Source organism: Dipodomys spectabilis, unplaced genomic scaffold (assembly GCF_019054845.1).
Source record: "Dipodomys spectabilis isolate Male_0828 unplaced genomic scaffold, ASM1905484v1 ptg000095l, whole genome shotgun sequence".
In the NCBI taxonomy this organism is placed as follows: domain Eukaryota; kingdom Metazoa; phylum Chordata; class Mammalia; order Rodentia; family Heteromyidae; genus Dipodomys; species Dipodomys spectabilis.
Window position 1 is genome coordinate 34,040,534 of NW_024870772.1, and position 23,938 is coordinate 34,064,471.

General features: G+C 42.9%; 1 protein-coding gene across 1 annotated transcript in view; it reads left to right on the forward strand.

Moving 5' to 3' along the window:
* Positions 1 to 23,938, forward strand: part of LOC122112878 (WD repeat-containing protein 49-like) — a 75,422-nt gene that overhangs the window by 11,737 nt on the left and 39,747 nt on the right. The window contains exons 3-6 of the mRNA XM_042685837.1: positions 356 to 473; positions 3,805 to 3,874; positions 13,091 to 13,334; positions 15,557 to 15,662. Coding sequence (XP_042541771.1) covers positions 356 to 473; positions 3,805 to 3,874; positions 13,091 to 13,334; positions 15,557 to 15,662 — 538 coding nt within the window. The remainder of the gene's footprint in view (positions 1 to 355; positions 474 to 3,804; positions 3,875 to 13,090; positions 13,335 to 15,556; positions 15,663 to 23,938) is intronic.

Consider the following 23,938-nt stretch of genomic DNA (forward strand, 5'->3'; position numbering starts at 1 on the left):
TTCTCATACAATCAGGATTTGTTGAGCCCTTGCTCCTTCCCAGGACTCATGAAGCTCTAAAAGAAGCACCTATGCCTTCAGGCTACAATATACACCTTGTGGGAAGGGAACAGCAGCTCCATGCTCCACTTTTATAGAGGGTGTTCAGATGGCATGGTATATTCAGCCAAGTCCCTATAGGGAGGGCTTGGTAAGGCTTTGGGGAATGGGAGAATTGGAAGTAAAAAGAGGAGGTCTTAGGGACATGCCAACTGGAAAGATGGTCCAAGGAAAGAAAATTGCTGCTTGGAAGAAGCAGCAGGCCAGAGCTCCAGCTGTTCTTACCATTGGAGGTCTTTATGTCTTTCCTCCTTAGAACTTGGAAGAAGATGCCCAAAGTCAACAACATGCCAACCATTACTATTCGCACCACTCTGACCTCTCCAAATGTAAACTACATCCGATGGAAAGTACATGGAGACTGGGTTACTCAGGTAAAACAAACCGAAATGGTAATTAAAAGTAAAGCAGGCTGCCCTTGCCACTCTCTGCAGGTGACTCACCCAAGCAATCGAATAAGTATGTAGTAAGTCATCACTGGCCTGGAGGTAAATCCATCAACCTCGCTCAAAACAAATATAAAATGAATTATTGCATGAAATGCAAAGCATCATAGTGAACAGTTTCTAGAAGCTGGTGAAGCTTCTAGAATGTGAGCTTCCTGCTGTGATTGCTCAAGTAGCCAGTCTCTTAGGATCCATGAATGGAGACTGAATCTACCATGGATTCCAAAAAACTAAAAGGATGTTTGTCAGATTCATGAGAAAGCAAGGGGCATCCTTAATGTTAAAAGAGCCTAGAAATCAAATGCAGAGAGGATGTGCCGCCCATAGACAGAACTCAGGACAAGGTGCAGAGCAGAACTCCTCAGGCTACACCAGTGGTCATGTCACATCTCCATGGAGGAGCACAGGCTCTTGACCTCCACTCTTCCTAAATACATCAGGCTTAATCCAAGTAGAGAACCGTCAAAACTAACAGCTTTCTGTAAAGAAAGAATGTTAAGATGGGGCTGGGAATGTGGCTCAGTGGTAGAGCGTTTGCCTTGCATGCCTGAGGCCCTGGGTTCGATTCCTCAGCACGACATAAGCAAAAAGAAAAAAGCTGGAAGTGGTGCTGTGGCTCAAATAGTAGAGTGCTAGCCTTGAGCTGAAGAGCTGAGGGACAGCGCCCAGGCCCAGAGTTCAGGCCCCATGACCGGACCAAAAAAAAAAAGAATGTTAAGAGCTATTATTGAGTGAGGGGGGAAAAATAGAAAACACAGCAAACTTATCTGATGAGTAAAAACAGAAAAATGTATGAGAAGAAAATTTGGACTAAGAAAATAGCATTAGCTCACACCTGTAATCCTAGGTTCCCAGAAGACTGAGATCAGAGGCTGAGTTCAAAAACAGCCCAGACAGACAAAGCTGGAAACCTATTATCTCCAATTAATCAGCAAAAAGCTGGAAGTAGAGATGAGGTTCAAGTGGTAGAGCACTATCCTCAAGGGAAAAAGCTAAAGAACAGTGCTGAGGTCCTGCAGTAAGCCCCAGTACTGGCACTAAAAATAAATAGAAAGAAAGAGAGAGAAAAAAGAAAATAGCATTTGTCTGAAAATAAAGACCAACCATGTTTCAAACACAAACTGAGGAAAGCAACTGCCAATCCCACAGTAGAACCGAAGAGTAATCAGGAAAGCACAAAGAGGTCAGGCATGGAGGTGAGATGCACGCCTGTAATGCCGCCTATTGTATAGGAGAAGGAGGCAGGAGGGTCACCAGTTCAAGACCAACCTGAGCTACACAGGAAGACTCTGTCTTAAAAATCCAAGGGCAAGGCATACTTCTCTGAAGTGGTTTCCTGGCATATGCAAGGCTCTGGGTTTGACCCTCAGCACTGACAAATCGAATAGTTCAGCACAAAAAGAAAACACCTTTTGATGGCAGTTGGAATAAATTTCTCTCTTTTTAGCTTTAGGAACTACAATGTACATAAAGTCATCTCTCATGCACAGCTTATTGCTGGTAAGCTTATAAGCTATACAATTATCACTGTGAGTCAGTCTTAGAACACTCCTGTCACTTGATAAGATTCTTCCAGCCCATTTCTGCTTGTCCATTTAGAATAAATGAGCCTTGAATATGCAAGGTTTGGTTCAGAATAGAATTTATACCCAGGTTCTAATCCCAGTTTGCCTACCTTTTGCTTTCCTCTTCATCCATCTGTGACCCAGAAGGTAGAAGGAACAGAAGCTGTGCTGCCCAAGGGGTGACCTTCTATAGAGGGTTGAGGGGGGGAGATCAGTGTCAACATCATTGGGAGAAAGCACTGGAAGTCTTTGAACACAGAACCTTATGCTTTGCTAGACAGGTGCTCTACCACTTGAGCCTCATATCCCTCTTGCCCTTTTGTTGTCAGTCATGAGGCTTGAACTTGGGGTCTGGTCTCTGTCCCTGAGCTCTTTCTGTGCTAGACTAGCACTGTACCACTTTGAATCACAGTGCCATTTTCTGGTGGTTAATTGAAGATAAGAGTCTCATGGACTTTCCTGCCTGGGATGGCTTTGAACTGCAATCCTCAGTTCTCAGACTCCTGAGATTACAGGCATGAGCCACCAGCCCCTGGTCCCTTTTGTTTTCCTTTTCTTTAGTTTGCTTTTCAGGTAGTGTCTCATGTTAACTTTGCCCAGGTTGGCCTTGGAACACAAACCTTTCATTTCTACCCGAGTAGCAGGTACCACTGGTGTATAACTTCATGACATGGCATATTTGTTAAGTTGGGATCTCACTAATTTTTTTGGATAGGGCTGGCTATGAACGTCCAGTCTTCCTGCCTTTTGCCTTTCAAGTAGTTGGTATTAAAGATATGCAACACCATTCTTGGCTACCTGCTCATACCTGAATGTGTGTACATGCATGTGTGTGTGTGTGTGCACACGTGATAGTAGTGGGGCTTGAACACTTAACCTCAAGTTCTCATTCTTAATCATCCTTTTTGTTCATGGTTGGTGCTCTACCGCTTGAACTACACCACCAAGCCACCATTTTGCTGGTGGATTGGAGGTAGAGTCTCTTAGACTTTTCCTATCTGGGGTGGCTTTGAACTGCAATCCTCCAAATCTCCTCAATTGCTAGGATCACCTGGCTTATTTGCTCCTATTTTTAATAAGGTTGTTCACTGTGCAAGAAGGTGGCTGGAGAGGAGAACTCAACTCCCACCAAATCTGGTGCCTTTCATCTGAGTCTGATTCCAACTGCCCCTGCCCATAAACCCTGCTTCCCCAACCCCCACACACCATCCACAGCCCAGCTCTCCATTTCCAAGAAAAGAAAGGGGAAAAATAATATCTCTACTTCTCAATCTGATGCTCAGCACTGTTTCCAATTTCTGGATGATTTCGAGGGAAGGATAATTGTTTTCTCTGTAAACCCTGCAGTTCTACGGGCTGCAGATTTTCTCAGAACAATCTGAAGCTGGCAGGAGGACTTAGAGCCTGGTCTGTGAGACAAGATGCCCAGGAATTGTTCGTTCTTCTGTCAGCCTTGAGCAGTGTACAGGGAAGATCTTGCCACAGGCTTTGTGCTGTACCAGGCCACCTACACATGTCTGCCCACGAGAGAGCATGCTCTGAACAATGTTCCTAATGTCTGCACAAATGGTTCCTTTCTCCATCAGGAAGTCAGTCTCCAAAGGAAAATTTGAAACATTGTCAGGTATTCTTCCTTGACCTAGTGAGTGATCATCGTTTTAATTAATGCTTTCTGTCTTTCTTTTTTTTTCTAGCTAAACTACTATGACTCTATGAAAGCCATCATTTCCAGCTCCAACCACGAGCCCACAGCTCTAGTAATAGGTACTGTGTGGACCATGTTCTCTTTCTGGGTGTGGGATCCTTCAAGGTCCTCCAACTTTATAGCTTCTGCATTGCAGGAGGCATCACACACTGCTAGTGTCCTGAGAAGGCTCAAAACAGACATTGCATCTGCTTGGTTTAGCTTTAGTTTTCTAAATCCACTATGAGCCAGCTAGAGAGAGAAAGATGGAAACAGAGACAGAGACAAAGCGACAGAGACAGCGATAGAGGAAAACAGAGAAAGATAGACACAGACAGAGAGTCAGAGACAGACAGACAGAGAGAAACAGAGACAGAGACATAGGGACAAAGAAACAGAGACAGAGACAGAGAGATAGAAAGAGAAGACCTAACAGAGAGATTGAGAAGACCCCAAGAGCTTGAATGATACATGTTTAACTGAAATATGAACAAATTCACTCAAATCAATGTCAGCCTCCCCGTTGAATGGACACCACATGTGATTTTCACTGAACAGGAATCCAATGTAAAACCATCCTAATGGGGCATATTCAAGAAATGGAATGTGGGAATTGAAGAGTTCAAAAAACATGAAGGATCGACATTTTCAAAAAAAAAAGGAAGAAATAAATGTGCTCATTATCTGCCTTATGAAATGGCAACCCTTCACCTTACTAATAACAATAAGATTATATATATTTTTTAAAAAACATGATGATCCAACACTTAGAAAGTTTGGGAGCCTGTGAATCTCAAGAAAGGCCAAGTAAACGCTCAGCTTCCAATTCACCCTTCAGTCTTAAGGATGCCCCCAAGATCTTAGTTCATTTACTGAGGCTATCACAGAATGCCACAGACTAGGTAACTTATAAAGGAAAAAAATGTGTTAGAAACATGGTTCTGGAAGTTGGGAAGCCCAAGAGTAGGAGCAACAGATTCTAGAGAGGGCTTTCATGCTGCATTGATTGAGATCAGAAGAGTTCACTTTTATAACAAAACCACTGGTGTTATAAATGACCTCTCCTAGCCAGGTACTGGTGGCTCTCTCCTGAAATCAGAACCACAAAGGAGGGTTAGATCTGGAATATCGAGGTAAGAGGCCAGCCTGGACAGAGACATCTTCTAGACTCTGTTTCTTAAAAATGAGCAAATGCCAGGCTATAGGCATGGTGAAGTGAGCCTGTGCCGACTAGATAAGCAAGTCCCCAGGAAGTGTGAGGCCCAGGGTTCAAACTCCAGTACAAAGAACTGGCCTCTCCCAAGAAAGCAACGAACTAAACACCTTTGTTAAGACCAATCTCACTATTTCTCTTTGAGTCTCACTATTTCACTTTGAATTCGGGGCTTTGCACTTGCTAAGCAAGCACTCTACCTCTTTAACCACACTTGCAGCCTTTTTTCTCTTTCTTTGCTTTTGTTAATTTTTAGATAGGGTCTTACATTTTTGCCCAGGGAAAGCCTCACTCAGACCACAATATCCCTACCTGTGGCTCCCGTGTAGGTGGAATCATACATATATACCACCATACCTGACTCATTGAGATGGAGTCCCCTAACTGGCTTTGATCTTCCTGATCTCTGCCACCCTAGTAATTGAGATTATAGGAATGAGCCAATGTGCTCAGGGTAAGATTCTAACACATTTAATTTTATGAGGGACATAGTCAAACCATAGTTCTCCAGTGAGCAGCTACAATTATGAATAGACTTGATCAAGCTGAACTTGGGTCTATGGGGTGAATGGGTGGTTCTGTGTGATGCAATGTGGGGGAAGGTCATTGATCTGGAAGAAACTGAAGACTTGACATCCTGGCCTTGGTCCAAATTTGAGGCAGGAATCTAATGTCTTTATGTTACGCCATTCCCCAGATTCCAGCTCATCATCTGAAATAGAGGCAGCCTCTGCCTGTCCCTGGAGCTTCCTAACTGGAATACTTCCTTAAGATGAGGCTCCAACCTACACCTTCTGCACATTGTATTTTGTGTCCATAACAATCTGTGGCTCATAGCCCACAAATCCAGCTCTTTCTCCCACCTTACAGAGTAGTTACAGCACTGCTCAGATCTTTTCTTTTACCACAACAATAGAAATCCTAAACTAAAAACTGAGTTAAGCTAAAGAAAGGGTTTGAGGTGTCTGATCTAACACAGGAAGGGCAGGGGAGCAAAGCAGCCCCACATTGGGGAATGTTAGGAGGTGATTGTATTATAAGAATACCAACATCATCAGTGGCTTCCTCCACTGGTGAGTTCACACTGTATGGGGTATTAGGAGATGAGGCCTGAGGAGAACTATCTTGTCTTGGCCTTTCCTGTCTCTTTGCTTCCTGGCTGCCACTTAGTGAGCAGCTTTCCTTCCCCATGCTCTTCCCTCATGATGTTTCTGCCTTTGGAGAGACATAAAAGCAATGGAGCCCAACAAGCCGCCAAAAACCTTCCAAAACAGTAGTCAAAATAAATCCTTTTCTAATCCAGGTGCCAGTGGCTCATACCTGCATTCCTAGCTACTCAGGAGGCTGAGATCTGAGGGTCAAGGTTCACAATCAGCTCAGGCAGGAAAGTCCACAAAACTCTTAACTACAATAAACTACTAAAAACCCAGATATAGAGCGGTGGTGGCTCAAGTGGTAAAACATCAGTATTGAACAAAAAAGACTAAGAGACAACGTCCTGGTCCTGAATTCAAGTCCCATACACTCATGCACGTGCGTGTGCGCGCGCGGACACACACACACTTTCTCCCTTAAGTTACTTCTTCATACATGTTGTCCCATCAGAACCGTAATAAGTCTGGCAGTGCCCATCATGCTGCAGGAGTAGTATAAAGGGAGCATGCTTCCCATAGTAGGGACAGGAGGGAGATTTACTAATGACAGAAAGCAGTAAAGAGTGACTGCTTCACAAGTCACAAAGTACGAAAGGGAAGGCCCAGCACTGGAACTACAACATGATTTGAATCTGAAACATCCTCTGAAAGTTTATGCAGGACAGGCTTGGTCCCCACTGCAGCAGTGCTCTGAGGTTTGGACCAAGAGGGCTCCAACCTCATCAGTGGATGACTTTCTTGATGGGCTCATAGCTTCATGGGCTGTTGGGAGGTAGGAGAAATTTTAGGATGTGAGACCTCATTGGAGGAAGTAAGTCATGAGGGGTGTGGCCTTGGAGGGTATATTTTATCCCTGCTGCTTCCTCTTTTATTCTTTATTCCACCGAAAATCCCCAACCCCACTGTGCTGTTCTGATCACCACAGCCCAAAAACTGTGGAGTGAAACCTCTAACTGTGGCCCACGTCTCCTTTTAAGCTGATTGTTTCAGCTGACCAATGCAGAAGCTCTACCCTCATACTGTGGAATCATGAGAATACCAACATTTCATTTTCTCAGATAATGAGGCTTAATTAGCATCAAGGCCTCATGCTTGTTTGGCTTGGGTTTGCTCAGCTGATGCCCTACTACTGGAGCCACCACTAGCCCAGGTTTCTGCTGATTATTCTGGAGAATAATCAGCCCAAGCTGGCCACAAATCTTGATCTTCCATATCTCAGCCATCTTAGTAGCTAAGAATACAGATGAGAGCCATCCATGCCCAGTTTAACATTAATGTTTAATACCTTGAATACCTTCTTAACACTTTATGCTTACTTCATTAAATTTCATAATTACTTTGTGAAGCTCTTGAGAATGTGTTAGAAGCCCTATCCAATTAATCATCATCTCTATGGTTAGCTCTAATTTTCAAGTCCATCGTGATGGTGGTTGCTTTATGGTTTGACACTTAGTAATTTAAAGCAATCTCAGATTCTCCAGTGGTTCTCTGTTTGAGGTACCCACTGGAACCACCTGTGGGACTTTACAAACTCTGGTTACTTGAGTTTTACCCTCAGAGAGTTTGACTTAATTAGTCAGCGATAAAACCTAGGCCTTGCCACTTTTGAAAGTCCCCACAGTGATTGGACAGGGCCATGTGATTCACAGGGATATCGTCAGGGCATCTGCATTGCTCAGAGGCTCTGTAGTAACTTTGATTTGCAGCCAAGATGAAGAGCCAATCACATGTACCACCCTACTGGATCAGAACAGCAGTAAAGTGTGAATAGTACGCCTCTCCATTTTACAGATGAAAACATAGCCATGGCAAGTTTGCTGAGCAGGTTCCTTAGCTGGAAAAGTTGAAATTGAATCTGGATTCCAGTCCTACCAAGGCAATGGGCCACCTAACATCATTGGGCTTGGGTTGGTAAAACCCCTTAGGTCTAGGATCTAGATCTAAGGTTTTACCTAGGTCATTAGGACAACATAGGACAGGTCTAGGAAAGCCTAGATCCATGGCTCCACTTCCAGGTTTTTTGGTGAATAATTAGAGATAAGAGTCCATGAACATTTCCTACCAGGGATGGTAGGAAATGAGCCACCAACTCTGAGCATAAGGAACTTCTGGCCTTGAAACAGAACAAATCTTTGTGCCCAGAGGAAAGATGTGATCATCATCCCTTGGTTATTGAAGAAGTTGATATTGCCAGTATAATTGGTCTGAGCTGCTGCCTAGTGAGCTCTGATTGGACTTCTTGCAGACCTGAATAACTTCAGGTGCTTTGAAAATGAGCCAGTGAAGAACCCCAAAACACACTCGTATGCGTGCTGGCTGCCAAACCCACATGACAGGCAGGAAAAAGAAGTGATGAAGTAAGTCCTGAGTTGCGGGCAGGCATGAGCCATGTTACAGGTTACCATGATGAACCACATGTGCAACAGTAATTGTGATGATTACAATGGATTGGACATGTCCTAGTACCTGGAGACATCATGGCTGTCATGATGGAGCTGCAGTGATGGTGCTATTGTTATAGAGCTGTGATGGAGCTGTGGTAATGGAGCTGTCTTGATGCTATTGTTAGTCATGGTGAAGCTGTAATGACATTGTCGTGATGGAGCTGTGGTGATGGGACCATTGCCATGGAGCTGTCATGCTATAGCTATCTTGAGGGCCTTGTCATGATGAAGCTGTAATGGATGCTGTAACTTATCTGCCACGATGAAGCAGTTGTCATGTAATCGTCATGGTGTAGCATTAGTGAAGCTATTGGGATGAAGCTGTCAGGACGGAGCTATCATTATGTAGCTGTCGTGATGAAGCTGAAATCAAACGGTCACGGAGACTCCTTGATGAAGCTGTCACGGTGAAGCTACATGACGGAACAGTTGTCAGGTAGCTGCAATGATAAAGCTGTCATGTTGGAGCTGTTGTGATGGTGTTGTGAACAGCTTCCTGCACCGTGTTGTATAAAAGTGAGAGTGTGCCAGTATAGCTAACCAGCATATAATACCTGATCGTGAGAGGAAGGCTTCGACGTTTGTTAGACTTCACTTTTATTGTTACTTTTATCACAAATTCCTCCTACTCATAAAATATTTACTTTAAATGGCATGCATGCTCTCCTAGAAGCTGCACTCTACATCTCTCAGTGACTTCAAGATGCCATGTGGAGTGATTGCCCTATACTCCCAAGGAAATGCCTAAGGATGCAGTTCTCAGGAGCGTGTTGTTGCTAAGCAACATGTACCTTTTACCCACCTGTGTCCCTTTTTACCTCCTCCTCTGCACCATCCCACATTCCACCTTGGACTTTAAGGATTGAGTGTCTTCTGGGAGCTGGTAGTTCATGCCTGTAATCCTAACTACTTAGGAGGCTGAGAACTGAGGATCATGATTCAAAGCCAACCTAGGAAGAAAAGTCTGTGAGACTCTTATCTCCAATTAACCACCAAAAACTGGAAGTGGAGTTGTGGCTCAAGGTAAAGCACCATCCTTGAGGGAAAAGGCTAAGTGTAAGTATGAGGCCCTGAGTTCAAGTCCCAATCATAGCATAAAAGGGAAGGGGTTGCTGGTTGTAGTTCACCAAGCAAGGTACCTGTAAACCATATTAAGACCCTTTGCAGTGGTTCATTAGTTATCACTCATGTAAGCATGCCAGCCATTTCTTTTATGATGCCTTCCAATAGAGCTGGATCTGGGCCTTTCTAAGTCTCCAGAAAAGCTGAAATCTGAGTTTCCTCTTCTTAATCCTTCAAAATCTAATTCCATTTGGCACAGAACATCATGGAAAAATCAATAATGCTTATGCCAAGGTCTCAGCTTCCTGTGAAATACCACCTTGATCCTTTCTTCACAGCAATCTTCCTGAAGGCCCTTTCCAGCTCCCTGATTCATAGCCTGAGAACTCACATCATCTTTCAAATAAAGCTTCCTTTATAAATGTCTGATTTACTACATTTAAATCATCAAAGGGTTAAAAAGAAATGTGTGGTGGTTACTTTTATTAAGGACTTCCATTAGACTTTCTTGGAACTAGGGGATTTGGTTTTCTAGAATACTGATGGGTTTAAATTCTAAGAAATTGAGATTTAGCTTTTGGAGGCTGAAGCAGCCTCAATATTTGTTTGGGCAGATGAAAAGCAATGCCTTCAGGGAAAAGAACAGGGACTTCTAGCCCTGGCTCACTTTTTAACAGCCCTGTAATGTGGGTTCCTGTTTTCCTTCCAGCTCAGTTAGGAGCTATGGTTTGGGTGTGATTTGAGTGTGTCCTATAAAGACTCAGGTACTGAAGACTTGGTCCCCAAGATACTAGTGTTGAGAGACCCAGGATCCTTTGAGGAGGAGGGGCCTAATGGGAAGCGGTTAGGTGATTGGTACATCACCTTGGAAGGGATTGATGCAGTTCTCATAAGACCCTGATTAGTTCCTAAGATCAAGCTGTTAGACAAAGAGCAGGACGGGCCCTTCCCCATTCTCTTATTCCTGTCTCTAGACATGATCTCTCACATGTGATCTCACCATGTGATCTCATACATGTAATCTCTTACATGTAATTGATCTCTCACATGCACTCCCACTGTGATGCCCTTCACCAGGCTGTGCTGTCCTCTCAGAATGTAACAAATGGAATGCCTCATCTTGGGTTTTCAGTCTCTAAAATTGTGAGCTACAGTAACCTGTTTACTTCCTAAGTACATAGATTCAGGTGTTTTGTCACAGTTACAGGAAACACCAGTACAATAAGAAAGTTGACAGAGCTCTAAAGGAAGATCCCTCCAGTTCACATTCACCAAGTCCTCATTCTGCTGAAAGAAGCCTGTCCATCCTTACTCCTTCTTGTATCAAGAAAAGAGAGACCAATGAAATTGCTTACAGTTTCCAGCTGCTGTGATTCCATCAAACAAATATTTCTCAAGCCTTAGATACCCAAGTTATAGCAAAGACTAGCCCCCAAATCAACATTATTGTTCTTATGAGTTTCATTTGACTCTCATCTCCAATTAACCAGCAAAAAGCTGGAAGTAGACATGTGGTTCAAGTGGTAGAGTGCTGGCCGTGAACCAGAAATCTAAACAAAAGCTAAGCCCTGAGTTCAAGCCCCCTGGCACACACAGAAAAGATCCTCTTTTACATCCTTCTGAACTCCAAAACTTGGTATATAGTCAGCTACTTATTTCCTGCTCTCCTTTGCACTTACCCTATGCAAGGAAAACTGTAACTGAAAATATGAATGCCTACAGACTTCTCAAGTTTAAAGTTCCATTTAGCACTGTTGTTTATTCAGCTGAGTCTCTCGATTCATGTGTATGTGTGCGTGTGTGCGTGTGTGTGCGTGTGTGTGTGTGTGTGTGTGTGTGTGTGTGTGTGCATGCCAGGACTAGGGCTTGAACTCAGAGCTTTGTGTCCCTCCTTTGGCCTTTTCTGTTCTCAGTTGGAGCCCTACTTGAGCCACATCTCCACTCTGGCGTTTTGCTGGTTAACGAGGGATAAGAGTCTCATGAACTTTTCTGCCCAGGCTGGCTTTGAATCATGATCCTTAAATCTCAGACTTCTGAGTAGTTAGGATTATAGGTGTGAACCAGTAGTCACTGGATACCCTTGCGTCAGTTTTTGTAATTAATATCTAATAAGCAAAGGGGACATTATATTGGTCAAAGTCACAGGGAAACCAAGGCTGGGCTTTGAGTGTGTTGTATTTTGCAAATGGTAAGTGTGGGCTGATTTTCTGACCACAGATCCATGGGCAATGCCACTCTGTGGAAACTAGGGTAGAAAAGAGGGATACAGTACAGGAAAGGATAGGCAAGAGAAGTCTCCAAATCTAACGTGATTCAGACAGATTAAAGGTCTGATCTTCATGGAATGCTATTAGCTCATAAGTATGTTGGTGTCACCTTAGTCATCCTGTTACTAGTAGCACACTGGACTATCAGAATTAATGTCCCATCAGGACCCCAGCCCCTGAAGATTTGCCTGTTGGTTAGTGTGCCTTGAATCTGTTTTAGGTTTCCATGGCAATTGCTTAAACTTTTCATCATCCTTCCTTCAGACCTTGGAGAAGCACTATGCTCTCAGTTTCTATGACAACCATATAAACCTGTATCTCTGTCTGGCTCTATTGAAATAGAACACTAGAGATAGTGCAAATGAATTGGCTGCTCTCCCTTACTTGAAAAAATTAATAAATAAAATAAAAAATGAAGTGATACACCTGCTTAGAAGTTTTGGGTCACAAGAAGGGCAAACATGTCAGACTGTTCTCTGAGCTGCATGTGCTGTTTTGTTTGTAATTTTTATTTTTGATACTTAGAGTGCTCACCCAGATTCTTGAGCTCACCCTGTCATCTTGTGTAATTATCTATCTGCCTTCCCCTCTGCTTGACAGCAGCAGAGCTGCAAGTTCAAAGCTGTTTCCCTTCCTACTGAATATCAAAGGAGTAGAGGAAGGCAGGACAGAATGACTAGTCAGTCATCCTACCCAACATAGCCCTTCCACTGTGGAAAAGTGAGCAGGGTCACCAGCTCAATTCACCATCAACATATTGACCCAAGGTGGCTCAGGACTTGGATTAGAGCCCATGGATACTGTGGAAATTCCATCCTGGCCATTCAGATATGACTCTACACTCTCTGGCTGGATTCATACCATGGAGAGCAGCCACCCACCATTTCACAAGCCTCATGCCTGTAATCCTAGCTACTCAGGAGACTGAGATCTAAGAATTGTGGGTTGAAACCAGTCCTGGAAGGAAAGTCCATGAGACTCTTATCTCCAATTAACCACCAAAAATCCAGAAGTAGAGCTGTAACTCAAGTGGTAGGGTGATAACATTGATAAAAAAAATCTAAGCAGGAGTGTGAGCCCCTGAGTTCAAGCCCCCTCTCCACAACAAAACAAAACAAAATGAAAACCTGGTTTTGTTTTCTGCGACTATTTTTAGGGTGCACATTGGGAACGACAAATGTCAAGCAAAAGATGAAAGAGATGATACATGTGGGAAAAGATGTCAAAATCAGGGAAGGCTCAGCCTCCCCTTCTGTGCCTCAAAAACGGGCAGAATGGGATCAAATGGTTTTTCACATCTATAAAGGAGTCAAAGTGTTTTCATTCTGCAAGAGAAAGAACTTGCTGCTGACGGGTGGCATGGATCGGATCATTAGAGTCTGGAATCCCTATATGCCCAGGTAAGATGGCTTTCTCCAGTCAACAGTACCAATGATGTAGCAAGCTTATTAAAAGCAGAACTGGAGATCCAGTAATGGAATAATCCCTATCCAAAAACTAATCTCCCATACACACTGCCTAAGAACTTCTGCTTATGGACTTTAAAGATTCAGTCCTTGAGCTTTATTACACTTCATTTCAAAGGTAAATGCCTTGTGCCAGTCACCAGTGGTTCATGCCAAAATCCAATTCAGGAAGCTGAGATCTGAGAATAATGGTTTGGAGACAGCCCTAGGCAAACACATCCAAGCAACTCATCTCTAGTTGACCGGCAAAAAGCCGGAAGAGGAGCTGTAGCTCAAGTGGCAGAGCACTAGCCTTTAATGGAAAAGCTCAGTACATTGTCCAGATCTTGAATTCAAGCCCTACCTCTCCTTCCCCATGAATACACACACACACACACACACACACACACACACACACACACACACACACACACACACACGGTAAATGCCTTGTAAAGCCATCATTCATCCATATCTCAGCACCATTCCTTTCAGCAGACTGCTATCTTCCTTACGCTGAACCACCAGCACTACAGTTATGGATTTTGAGGTGTAATCAATGTATTTTTAGGTAGCTCCATCAAGTGACCCCCAAGTGCACCCTCAGTGGATTGTTTAGTCTCACTCAATTTACAATGCTATCATGCCTAAATATGGCAGCATTAACAGAAAAGGGAAGAATCATTTCTGGATTTTGTGTGTGTGTGTGTGTGTGTGTGTCTATCATGGGGCTTGAACTCAGGGCCTGAGAGCACTGTCCCTGAGCTTTTTTGCTCAAGGCCAGTGCTCTACCACTAGAGCAACAGCTCCACTTCCCACATTTTTTGATAGTTTATTGGTAGTTTTTTGGAGATAAGAGTCTCACAGACTTTCCTGCCCAGGCTAATTTTGAACTGCAATCTTCAGATCTCAGCATCCTGAGTAGTTAAGATTACAGGCATGAGCCATGGGTACCCAGTAAAGGATCATTTCTTGATGTAAGAAATCGGAGATTGCTCTGGAAAGCCTGGTATTTGGGTAGCAAGGTACCAGATAGTATAGCCAGTTGTGTGTGGCTATCAGACTCTGAAATCAGCCACAGACTTTTCATGATAAGCCAAGCTGAGCAGATGTTCTAAGGTACTTCCTAAGTGATAATAATGACTACCATTTTACTAAGCACCTACTTTGTTCCTAGACCTGTGCAACACATACATTTCACTGTCTCTGCTCCTAGTGTCAACCTGACTTACAAACGACAATACAGCTGGAGCCCTGAGAAATTCAGTGGCTTCCTGGAGGTCATGGAAGAATGGAGGTCTAAAGGCAGCTTTGTCATTTCTATCACAATAGTAGATGGGGAGGAGAGAGAGAAATGAGAGTTCCTTCCTGCCTTGAGGTGGGAATTTCGGGCTGGGCAGGAGCCACATGGCACATGTGGCATAATATTCTTGGCATAGCACTCTGGGGACACACAAGAGAAGCCTGCATCTCTCAGGGATGCAAGAGTTAGCCAAGATGATACAGACAGATGGGCTCTGATTGCTGTCCTCCCATTGCCTAGCCAAGGACAATCTGATCAGGTGCTAGAGCCTCAGTTTCCCCATATATAATGGTGACCAGAAAATCTGCCTCCTCAGATAACACTTCAGAATTAAAAATGAAATAATCCACCTGAAACACTCAGCAGAGTGTCAGATACATAATAAGAAGACAATTACCTTCTATACCAACTTCTACTCCTTTAGATTCTCATTTGTCTATTAACAGAGAACAATTTTCTCAACTCTTGGTTATAAAAAGGTTGCGCCTCTCGCTGTCTCCTCCTTCTCCCACAGCCAGCCCCGAGCTTCTGCAAGGGTCCTGGGATTCCTTCACATAAGCTTCTATTGCAAAGCCCAGGTTTTAATACTGTTCACTTTACCTGCACAAAGAAAGGTAACATGGTCACCACTCCAGTCCCAGCTTGGGCTCTTGCTGGAGTCCTCTTACGCAGGTATCACCAGCAGTCAGAGAAACAACACCCCAGGTTCTGTTGCACTAATGGGTTTATCACACAAGATAGCTCCATGTGATTCCAAAACACAACCCTCCTCCATGCCGAACAGAACTGCCAGATCTAAGCCAAGTTGTGTTTTCCATTTTTAGATAGTACAGACCAACCTGCATTGTGCTCATCGGTTCCTTTTCCATTCTAGAAAGCCAACAGGTATGCTGAGAAGCCACACGGCCCCTGTGAGCTACATCCACATCTCCTCGGAGGACAGCAAAATATTTTCTATGTCCATCGACAACACTGTCAAGGTGTGTCTCCTTTTACATTTCATGCATGCCTTCTCTAGGCCAGTTTCAACAGAGAGGTACCCCTTCCCCTGCACTCCCCTGGCCTGGACCATTGGAAGGGCCTCTCCCCCTGTCGTGCACAGGTGTGTGAGTTTCTCTGGAAGAGGAGCTCTGCAGTCAACTGAACACTTCAGGCCTTCATGCCTGGTGCTTTGTGTAGGGCTGAGCGGACCTTCCAGCATGGAGGCCCCTGCATGCACACATGCCAAATACATCCTGGTGCATACCTCTCCTGTGTATTACAGGGTAGAGAAAGGGAGCTACAGAGAGAATAGAAACCTCAAGAAGACAAGAATGCTACTAGTATCAGTAATAATATCTGATATGGTGTGGAGGGGGTGTGTGTGCGTGGGTGCATGTGTGTGCTGGTACTGGACTTGAACTTGAGGCTTCTAGTTCTGGCTTGGATTTTTTGTTGTTGTTGTTCAAAACTGGCATGCTACCACTTGACCCATACCTCTATTTCCTGCTTTTTAGTGATTAATTGGAGATGAGTCTCATGAACTTTTCTGTCCAAGCTGATTTTGAACCATGATCCTCAAATCTTAGCCTCCTGAGTAGCTAGGATCACAGGAGTGAGCCACAAGTGCCCAGTCTTTAATATTTTCTTATTTTAAACTCTATGGAGAGCAAGTGGGCCCTTTCTGAAAGGTAATAAACATTCTGGTGGAGGAATTAACACCACCATCTCATTTTGCTTGCCTTCCTTCCTATTTTTATACCACAAGCTCTGTCCACCTTTAAAATTAGGTTCTCTCATGCCTTTCACAATACAATCTTTTTGTTTTTGATGACACCAGTGGTGTGAACTCAGGGCCTTGGACTTACTAGGCAGGCTCTCTACCACTTGCGCTATGCCCCAGCCCTGCAATTCACTCTGATTTTACAAAAAGAAGTTTCACTAATTACATCCTTCATCCATCATTATGATCACCTTTTCCCATGAACAGGACAAGTTTTCACCAGCCATCCATCCTAAAGTGGGAACTTTAGGGAGGAGACCAATGTCACACCAGCTTGCTAATCCCTCAGAGCATAAATGACTGAGGGATATTGAGGGTTGAATTGTGTTTCCTTCTCCAGATTCATCTGTTGAAGTTCTAATCCTCAGTGCCTAGAACGTGGCAGTATTTTAGAAACAAGGCCTTTAAAGAAAAAAGATTGTCCATTTGGCTCTGATCCAGTATGATTAGAAGCCTATGAAAAGACACTAGGAAAATCTAGATTGAGGAGTAAGCATTCGAAGTCACAGTAAAAACTGTAGCCACGTGCAAGCCAAGGAACAGCCCCATCAAAAAAAAAAAAATCAGTTCCACTGCCTCCTTGATCATTGACTGGAAGAAAATATGTTTTTTGTTGGTTAAGTCACCCATGGAAAGGTGTTGGCACCCCTAGAAACTGACGCCATAGATTTACCTACTCTGTGAGCCTAGGAATGATCCAGGCCTGTATCATTCATTCCATCTACAAATCTACCAAGTGCTTGCCACGTGCCAAGAGTGGTCCAGGTTCAAAGACAAGGGAAGTGATAGAAGTCCCTGTTTTCATGGAGGTGATGATCCAGAGGATGAAGTCATATAGAGAATTACAAAATAAAAGAATTAACAAATATACTCAGTGGTGACAGGTGCTACTGAGGACCGTAAGGCATAAAGTTAGGAAGTCCAGGGTTGAACACTCCATGGAAATTTTAGGCAGGAAGTAAGGAAAGAGCCGAACATTATGGAAAAATTATTTTGTGTTTTCTAGAGGTTGGTTTAGGAATGACCGCAGTAAGATGACATTTAAGAAAAAAAAGCTGAGAAAATGAAGGGAACACCATGCATTTATGTGCAAAATTAAACATGAAAGAGAGAGAGACGGAGAGACAGAATTGAAGGCATGCAAACAATAAGCATAAAGACCCTGAGGTGGAGGCCAGTAGGAGATGAGATTGGAGGGGAATCAGGAAAGCATGAGGAGGTAGATTGTGGAGAGTCATGCAGGCCTTCATCCGGACTTTCATTTGTCGTCATGCATTTGTATGTTACTTGGAGTTGTGATTCATAGGCGTGACATGACATGACTTGAACGAGGTTTTGAGTAGATCATCGAGGTTCAGGGCAGACACAAGGAGAATAGTCTGGAAGTTTCTGCAGCAGCCTGTTTGAGGATGTAGTGCCAGCACACAGATCAGCAACCCCTTCCTCACAGTTTCACAATTAGTGGAACTGTGGCCAGATTTATTTGGCCACAGAACATAGCCTGGACTCCTTGAGTTTATTTGAGTGTTTTGATCTCACTTGGAGTTTGCCACAGAAATGTGTCTGACTGGGGGGTTCTGTCAGAGACTCTATTTAGGTGTTGTATCTTTTTTTTTTTGGGGGGGGGGGGTCCAGTCGTGGGTCCTGAACTCTGGGCCTGGGCGCTGTCCCTCAGCTCTTCAGCTCAAGGCTAGCGCTCTACCACTTGAGCCACAGTGCCGCTTCTGGCTTTTTTTCTTTTTGCTTATGTGGTGCTGGGGAATCAAAACCAGGGCCTCAGGCATGTAAGGCAAGTGCTCTACCACTGAGCCACCTTCCCAGCCCCTAGCTGTTATATCTTATATGCCCATCCAAAATTCAAAATCATTCAAATTCCACAACACATCTAGCCCAAAGAGTTTTAGATAATGGATTGAAAAAGAGGGAAAAAAAGGATTTAGTGATGTAGAAGAGAAACTTCTAGAAGTAAGAGAGGAAACACAAATACATGATGTACTACTTAAACCTATGGGCTACATTTAAGACAATCCTTACAGAGAGGTTTCTAGATGAAGGCCCCTGCAAATAAAGAAGATTTTTAAATCAATAATGTAACTTTCCACATTAAGATACCTGAGAAAGAAGAGCAAACTAAACCCAAAGCAAGCTGAAGGAAGTAAATAATAAAGATTAGAGATTAAATAAAATAGAAAAACAACAGACAGAACCAACAGAACTGAAAAGTGGTTCATTATAAGAACATCAACCAGATCGATAAACTTTGATCAAGCTTGATTAAGGGAAGGAAAAGAGAAGACTCAAATTACTAAAAATCAAGAATGAGAAAAGGAATATTATTACCCCCTTCAAAAAATAAAAAGGATTCTAAGGTAATGCCAGCAATCGCAATGCCAACAGATTTGGCAACCTACAAAGAATTATATGCATTTCTAAAAAGACACAAAGTATAAAAACTGACTCAAGAAGAAAAAGAGTAAGTATACTTATAATAAATAAAGAGATGGAATTATTCAAAACCACAAAACCACCTACTATTTTATTAGTATGAAGAACTCAAGCCACAGAGACAGAAAAGTGTTTCGTAATTAGGCTAGGGTAAGGTAGAACATGGAAAGGATGCAATGAGTATAGATTTTTTGGGGGGGAGGGGAAGTGGGGTGTAATTCTTTAAAATCAGATAGTAGTCATGGCTGACACCCCATGGAAATACTGGTCTGTTTATTGACACACATTAAAAATGGGAATTTTGTGGTATATAAATTTTATTGCAATAAAGTTATTTCTTAAGGAAGAAGACCAATAGTAAGAAGATGACACCACAGCTTGGAGTCTGAGCAAAAAAAAAAAAATGCAATCGAGAATAAGATGGGTAAGATCAGGCGCTCAGTTGTAGATGCATTGAACAGAGTTGCTCTGAGTCTAGAGAGTTTCAGATTTAAATTTAGGAAGCATTAGCATTTAGATGGAATTTTAAGCTATGGACAGGATGAGTTGGGAAGGGAAGGACTGAGGTAATGAGCAGAGGAGGGGAAATATAGCCCTTCAAAGATGGGTAGCTGAGGCCCTGTGATGAAATGGGCTTGTCCTTTGTGTGTCCAATATGGCTCCTGGATCATGAACTCATCAGGTCCCATCTCCTGGTGAGGATGAGGAGGATGAGGATACTTTATAGAAAACTTGGGTGTCACAATCATAGTCAGATAGATCTGGAGCCCAGACTCAGTTCAGTCCTTCTCAGTAAACTTGATTCCAATGGAAAGATTTATGAATTTTGGTGTTTGATTTATTCTGAAAATCAGCTTCATCCAGTGGCTTCATCTGAAATCAGGAAGCTGCAGGCTTATAATGTTTAATGAGCTTGGCTTTCTTTTCAAAACTTGTGGTCCTCTGGTAACAATAATTCTGTATGTGGGACCACATCCTCAATCTTATTTGCTTTTCCCAGGGCCTCTCCATTTCCTCCTAATCTAAACTCATGATTACAAGATTAGCATCGTGCCTGTGATGATTCCAGCACATTGAACAGTTTCCCAATGTGTATTTAAAAATGTATTGAAATTCCATCATGGAAATGTGGTGTGTAAGTTATTTCTGAATATATTATTCCCCTCAAATAAAAACTAATCAAGTAGGAGCCAAACAGCTAGAGTTGGTCTGATCAGACAGTCGTCAGTCTTTTGAATGGATTTTTCAGCCCAAATCTTTCAGTGCTTTAAATCATCGTGAAACAAAAAACACTCCAGGAGTTTGCTGGTTTTCTGGCATTCTCTGACAGCAAGTGAAGTGACAGATTCAGATTTCCTTTTTTACTTATTTTCTGTAAATTTAACATTACAAACCACAAAGAGAGCTGTTTAGTCTCAGCTAGAGTTAGGCTGCAAAGGAAGTTATTTCTTGGAAGGAAGATAGCATGATGTACTGGGTAACATAAGAAATAAACCCATGCTCTCTATAGGTTAAAGGCACTAGAAGGTGGTTTCTGTCTACTGTAATGATCCAATGTTAATGGTGCTTTTTCTACCATTAGAGAGCCAGCTCTATCCAGCTGAGAGACCCAATCTCCCTTAGGTTCTCATCCACATGCTAGTGGTATAAGAATAAAGAAGACACAGCCATCTCTTTAAACAAGTGATAGTAAGGCATTGGTGGGCCATGTCTATAATCCTAGATATTCAAGAGGTTGAGATCTAAGGATTGTAGTTTGAAACCAGGCCAGGCAAGAAAATCTGTGAGACTCTAATCTCCAATTAATCATCAAAATGCAAGATATAGAGGTATGGCTCAAGTAGTAGAGCACCAGCCTTAAGCAAAACAAGCTAAGGGACAGTATCCAAGCCCTAAGTTCAAACCCCAGTCTTAGAGCGCATGCACACACACATACAAGAGATACATACATCACTACCTCTCCCAGCCCACTGCTGAGTTCAGGACCACCCTGAGTGAAAGTTTGGATGTCACTTCCCAGCCACAACTCTACATGTGGACAAAGAAGTATGGATTCAGGGAGGTGGTGGAAAGCTTTAGATACATCCGGCCATGAGTCTAAACTCTGAAACCACCACAAGTTAGATGACTTTGGGTGAGTTATTCAATCCTCTAAATGAAGTAACTTAATTCTTTGGGGCATTAGTTTCATCTTTGCCAAATTGGGGGCAAGATCCACTTTGAGGGATAGTTGGTCACCAAAGTGTATGTATAAGTTGCTCTCTATAGAGTGATTTTGCCACAGGAGACTTTCTTGAGCCTGATAAACACAACTCTAACTCCAACAGGATAATCTATAAAGGGAGGGATTGATGATCATTTAAGCCAGATCATTGGACCTTAGCCTCGATGGCTGGGGTCACAGGCAGGACCCTCTGTCTGTGATTCTCAATCCTCTGTGCAAATGAGCTTCATCATCTCTTACTGCAGCTAGCTTTTCTCCCTCCAAGTGGCAAACAGCTGTATGTACCCAGCCCCCAATTCACATGCCAACTCTCAGCACCAGCCAAAAAAATCTGAGGGAAGGACACAGATTGGCCAGACACATCTGCTACGCCTCTTGCTTGAAGTCCCAAAGGCAAATCTGTAGACACATGCACAAAATGAGGATGCCAGAGAGACAGCTTTGTAGCCAGTGATGTGAACATTTGTGAGCCTCATTATTTTCATTTGGGGGATTTGATACCTAGTCTGAACTAGGAAGAGCATCTCCTCACCTTTTTCTTCTTGGACCTTAACAGACATCCCTGTATAACATCCCACCTGAGGTCCTATTCCCAGACTCCAGAATTTGATGTGTGTTCCTGATCCTCTCTGAAATCTCCTTTTCTCTCTGTCACTTTATCAATTAGCCAACTTCCTGTTGTTATAACAAATACCTGAGACCAGGTGGTTTTATAAGGAGTGGAAGTTTATTTAGCTCATGGTTCGGAGGCTGGGAAAACCAAGAGCATGGCCTTGACATCTGATGAGGGTCTTCTTGGTACATTATAAAATAGTAAATGGCTTCTCATGGCCAGAAAGAGCAAATGTACCAGGGTACATTCTCTCTTATAAAGCCATTTGTGCCATCTGGAAGGCCTCACTCTCGTGATATCATCCAATCCTGATCCCCTCAGAAGGCTCCTACCTTCAAGTGTCATTGATGTAGATTGGGGGATTAAGTTTGCAACATGAACTTTAGGGGGAACATAATCAAACTATAGCATCTTATATCATAAAGTGAGAGGAAATGAACAGATTGAGTGGATGATCATGGAGGTCTAGGGACAGATAATAAAACTGTTGAAAAAGGAGTAACTTCCAAAATCAGTATTTCAGAAAGGAGAGGGGACATGTCCCCCTTGAGCAAGCCACCCTCAGGGTTGCTTTTACACAGAATTATTTTTTTTTAATTTTATTTTATTTTATTTGAGAACATACTGTACAGAGGGGTTACAATTACATGGGCAGGATAATGCATACATTTCTTACCAAGCATTGCAGCCTCCTCCTTTGTTTACCCTTCACCTCCCTTCCCAGCCTCCCCCATCCCCCCCACCCAATCATACCCCCCCCCACACCGACATTGTAAAGCTGGTTTTGACATGACATTTTGTACTTCTCATTGTTGCAACAGGTCCACCTGAATCCTTAAACGACTTGTTTGTCCCCATCTCCTCCACATGTTATACTGACATCAAATATAGTGAAAGCGGGGGTTACACTGTGGGGGAGGGACATACAAAGCAACAAAGAAATAATCTTATAAATGCGTTAGAAACACATGCATGAAAGAAACAAAAACATTAAAATACATATTTGAGGGTTCGTTTTCCTAACATCACATTCTCTGACTTTTTCCGCTTGACTCATACCTATACTAGATATTGCAAATAAGGGAAACCATGGGACCTACGTTTCTTTGGGCCTCGCTTACTTCACTTAATATAATTTTTTCCAAGCCTTTCCATTTCCTAACAAATGGGGCAATGTCATTCTTTCTGATGGAGGCATAGAATTCCATTGTGTATATATACCACATTTTCTTGATCCATTCATCTACTGAGGGGCATCTGGGTTGGTTCCATATCTTAGCTATGGTAAATAATGCTGCAATAAACATAGTTGTGCTGGTAGCTTTAGTGTGGTCTTTTTTGTAAACATTAGGGTAAATGCCCAAAAGTGGGATTGCTGGGTCATAGGGGAGTTCTATGTGAAGTCTTTTGAGGAACCTCCATACTGCTTTCCAAAGTGGTTGAACAAGTTTACATTCCCACCAACAATGAAGTAAGGTTCCTTTCTGTCCACATCCCCTCCAGCATCTGTTGTTGTTAGAGTTCTTGATTTTTGCTGTTCTAACTGGAGTGAGGTGATATCTCAATGTTGTTTTGATTTGCATTTCTTTTATGGCTAGGGATGTTGAACATTTCTTCATGTGTCTGTTGGCCATCCTTCTTTCTTCTTCAGAGAAGCTTCTCTTTAAGTCTTTCGCCCACTTATTTATTGGGCAGTTGTTTCTTTGAACATTTGTTGTTGGGGGGTTTAATTTTTTGAGTTCCAAGTATATTTTAGGTATGAGACCCTTGTCTGTTGTATGGCTAGTAAAGATCTTCTCCCAATCCGTGGGCTTTCTATTGATCTTGCTAGCTATGTCATTTGCCCTGCAGAAGCTCTGCAACCTTATACAATCCCATTTGTCCAACCTTTCTTTGATTTGTTGTGTTTCCGGGTCTCTATTCAGAAAATTTCGGCCTGAGCCAAGGAGACCTAGGGTTTCTCCTATTCCATCCTTACACAGGATTGTTTTTTATTGGTCATGACTGTGACTCCATGCTGACCTCCCAGGTGGCATGGATGAAATGACAAGCTGGATCTTCCATAATCCATTTGCTAACTTCCAGGGATAGCTAATAGGAAATAAACACAGTATAAATTCAGCAAATTAGGGTCTGGCATAAAAGGTAAAGGGCTAAAATCTCATCATAGCTAATTTGTTTCCTGGAGACTCCAGAGAGAAGAAGAAGATCT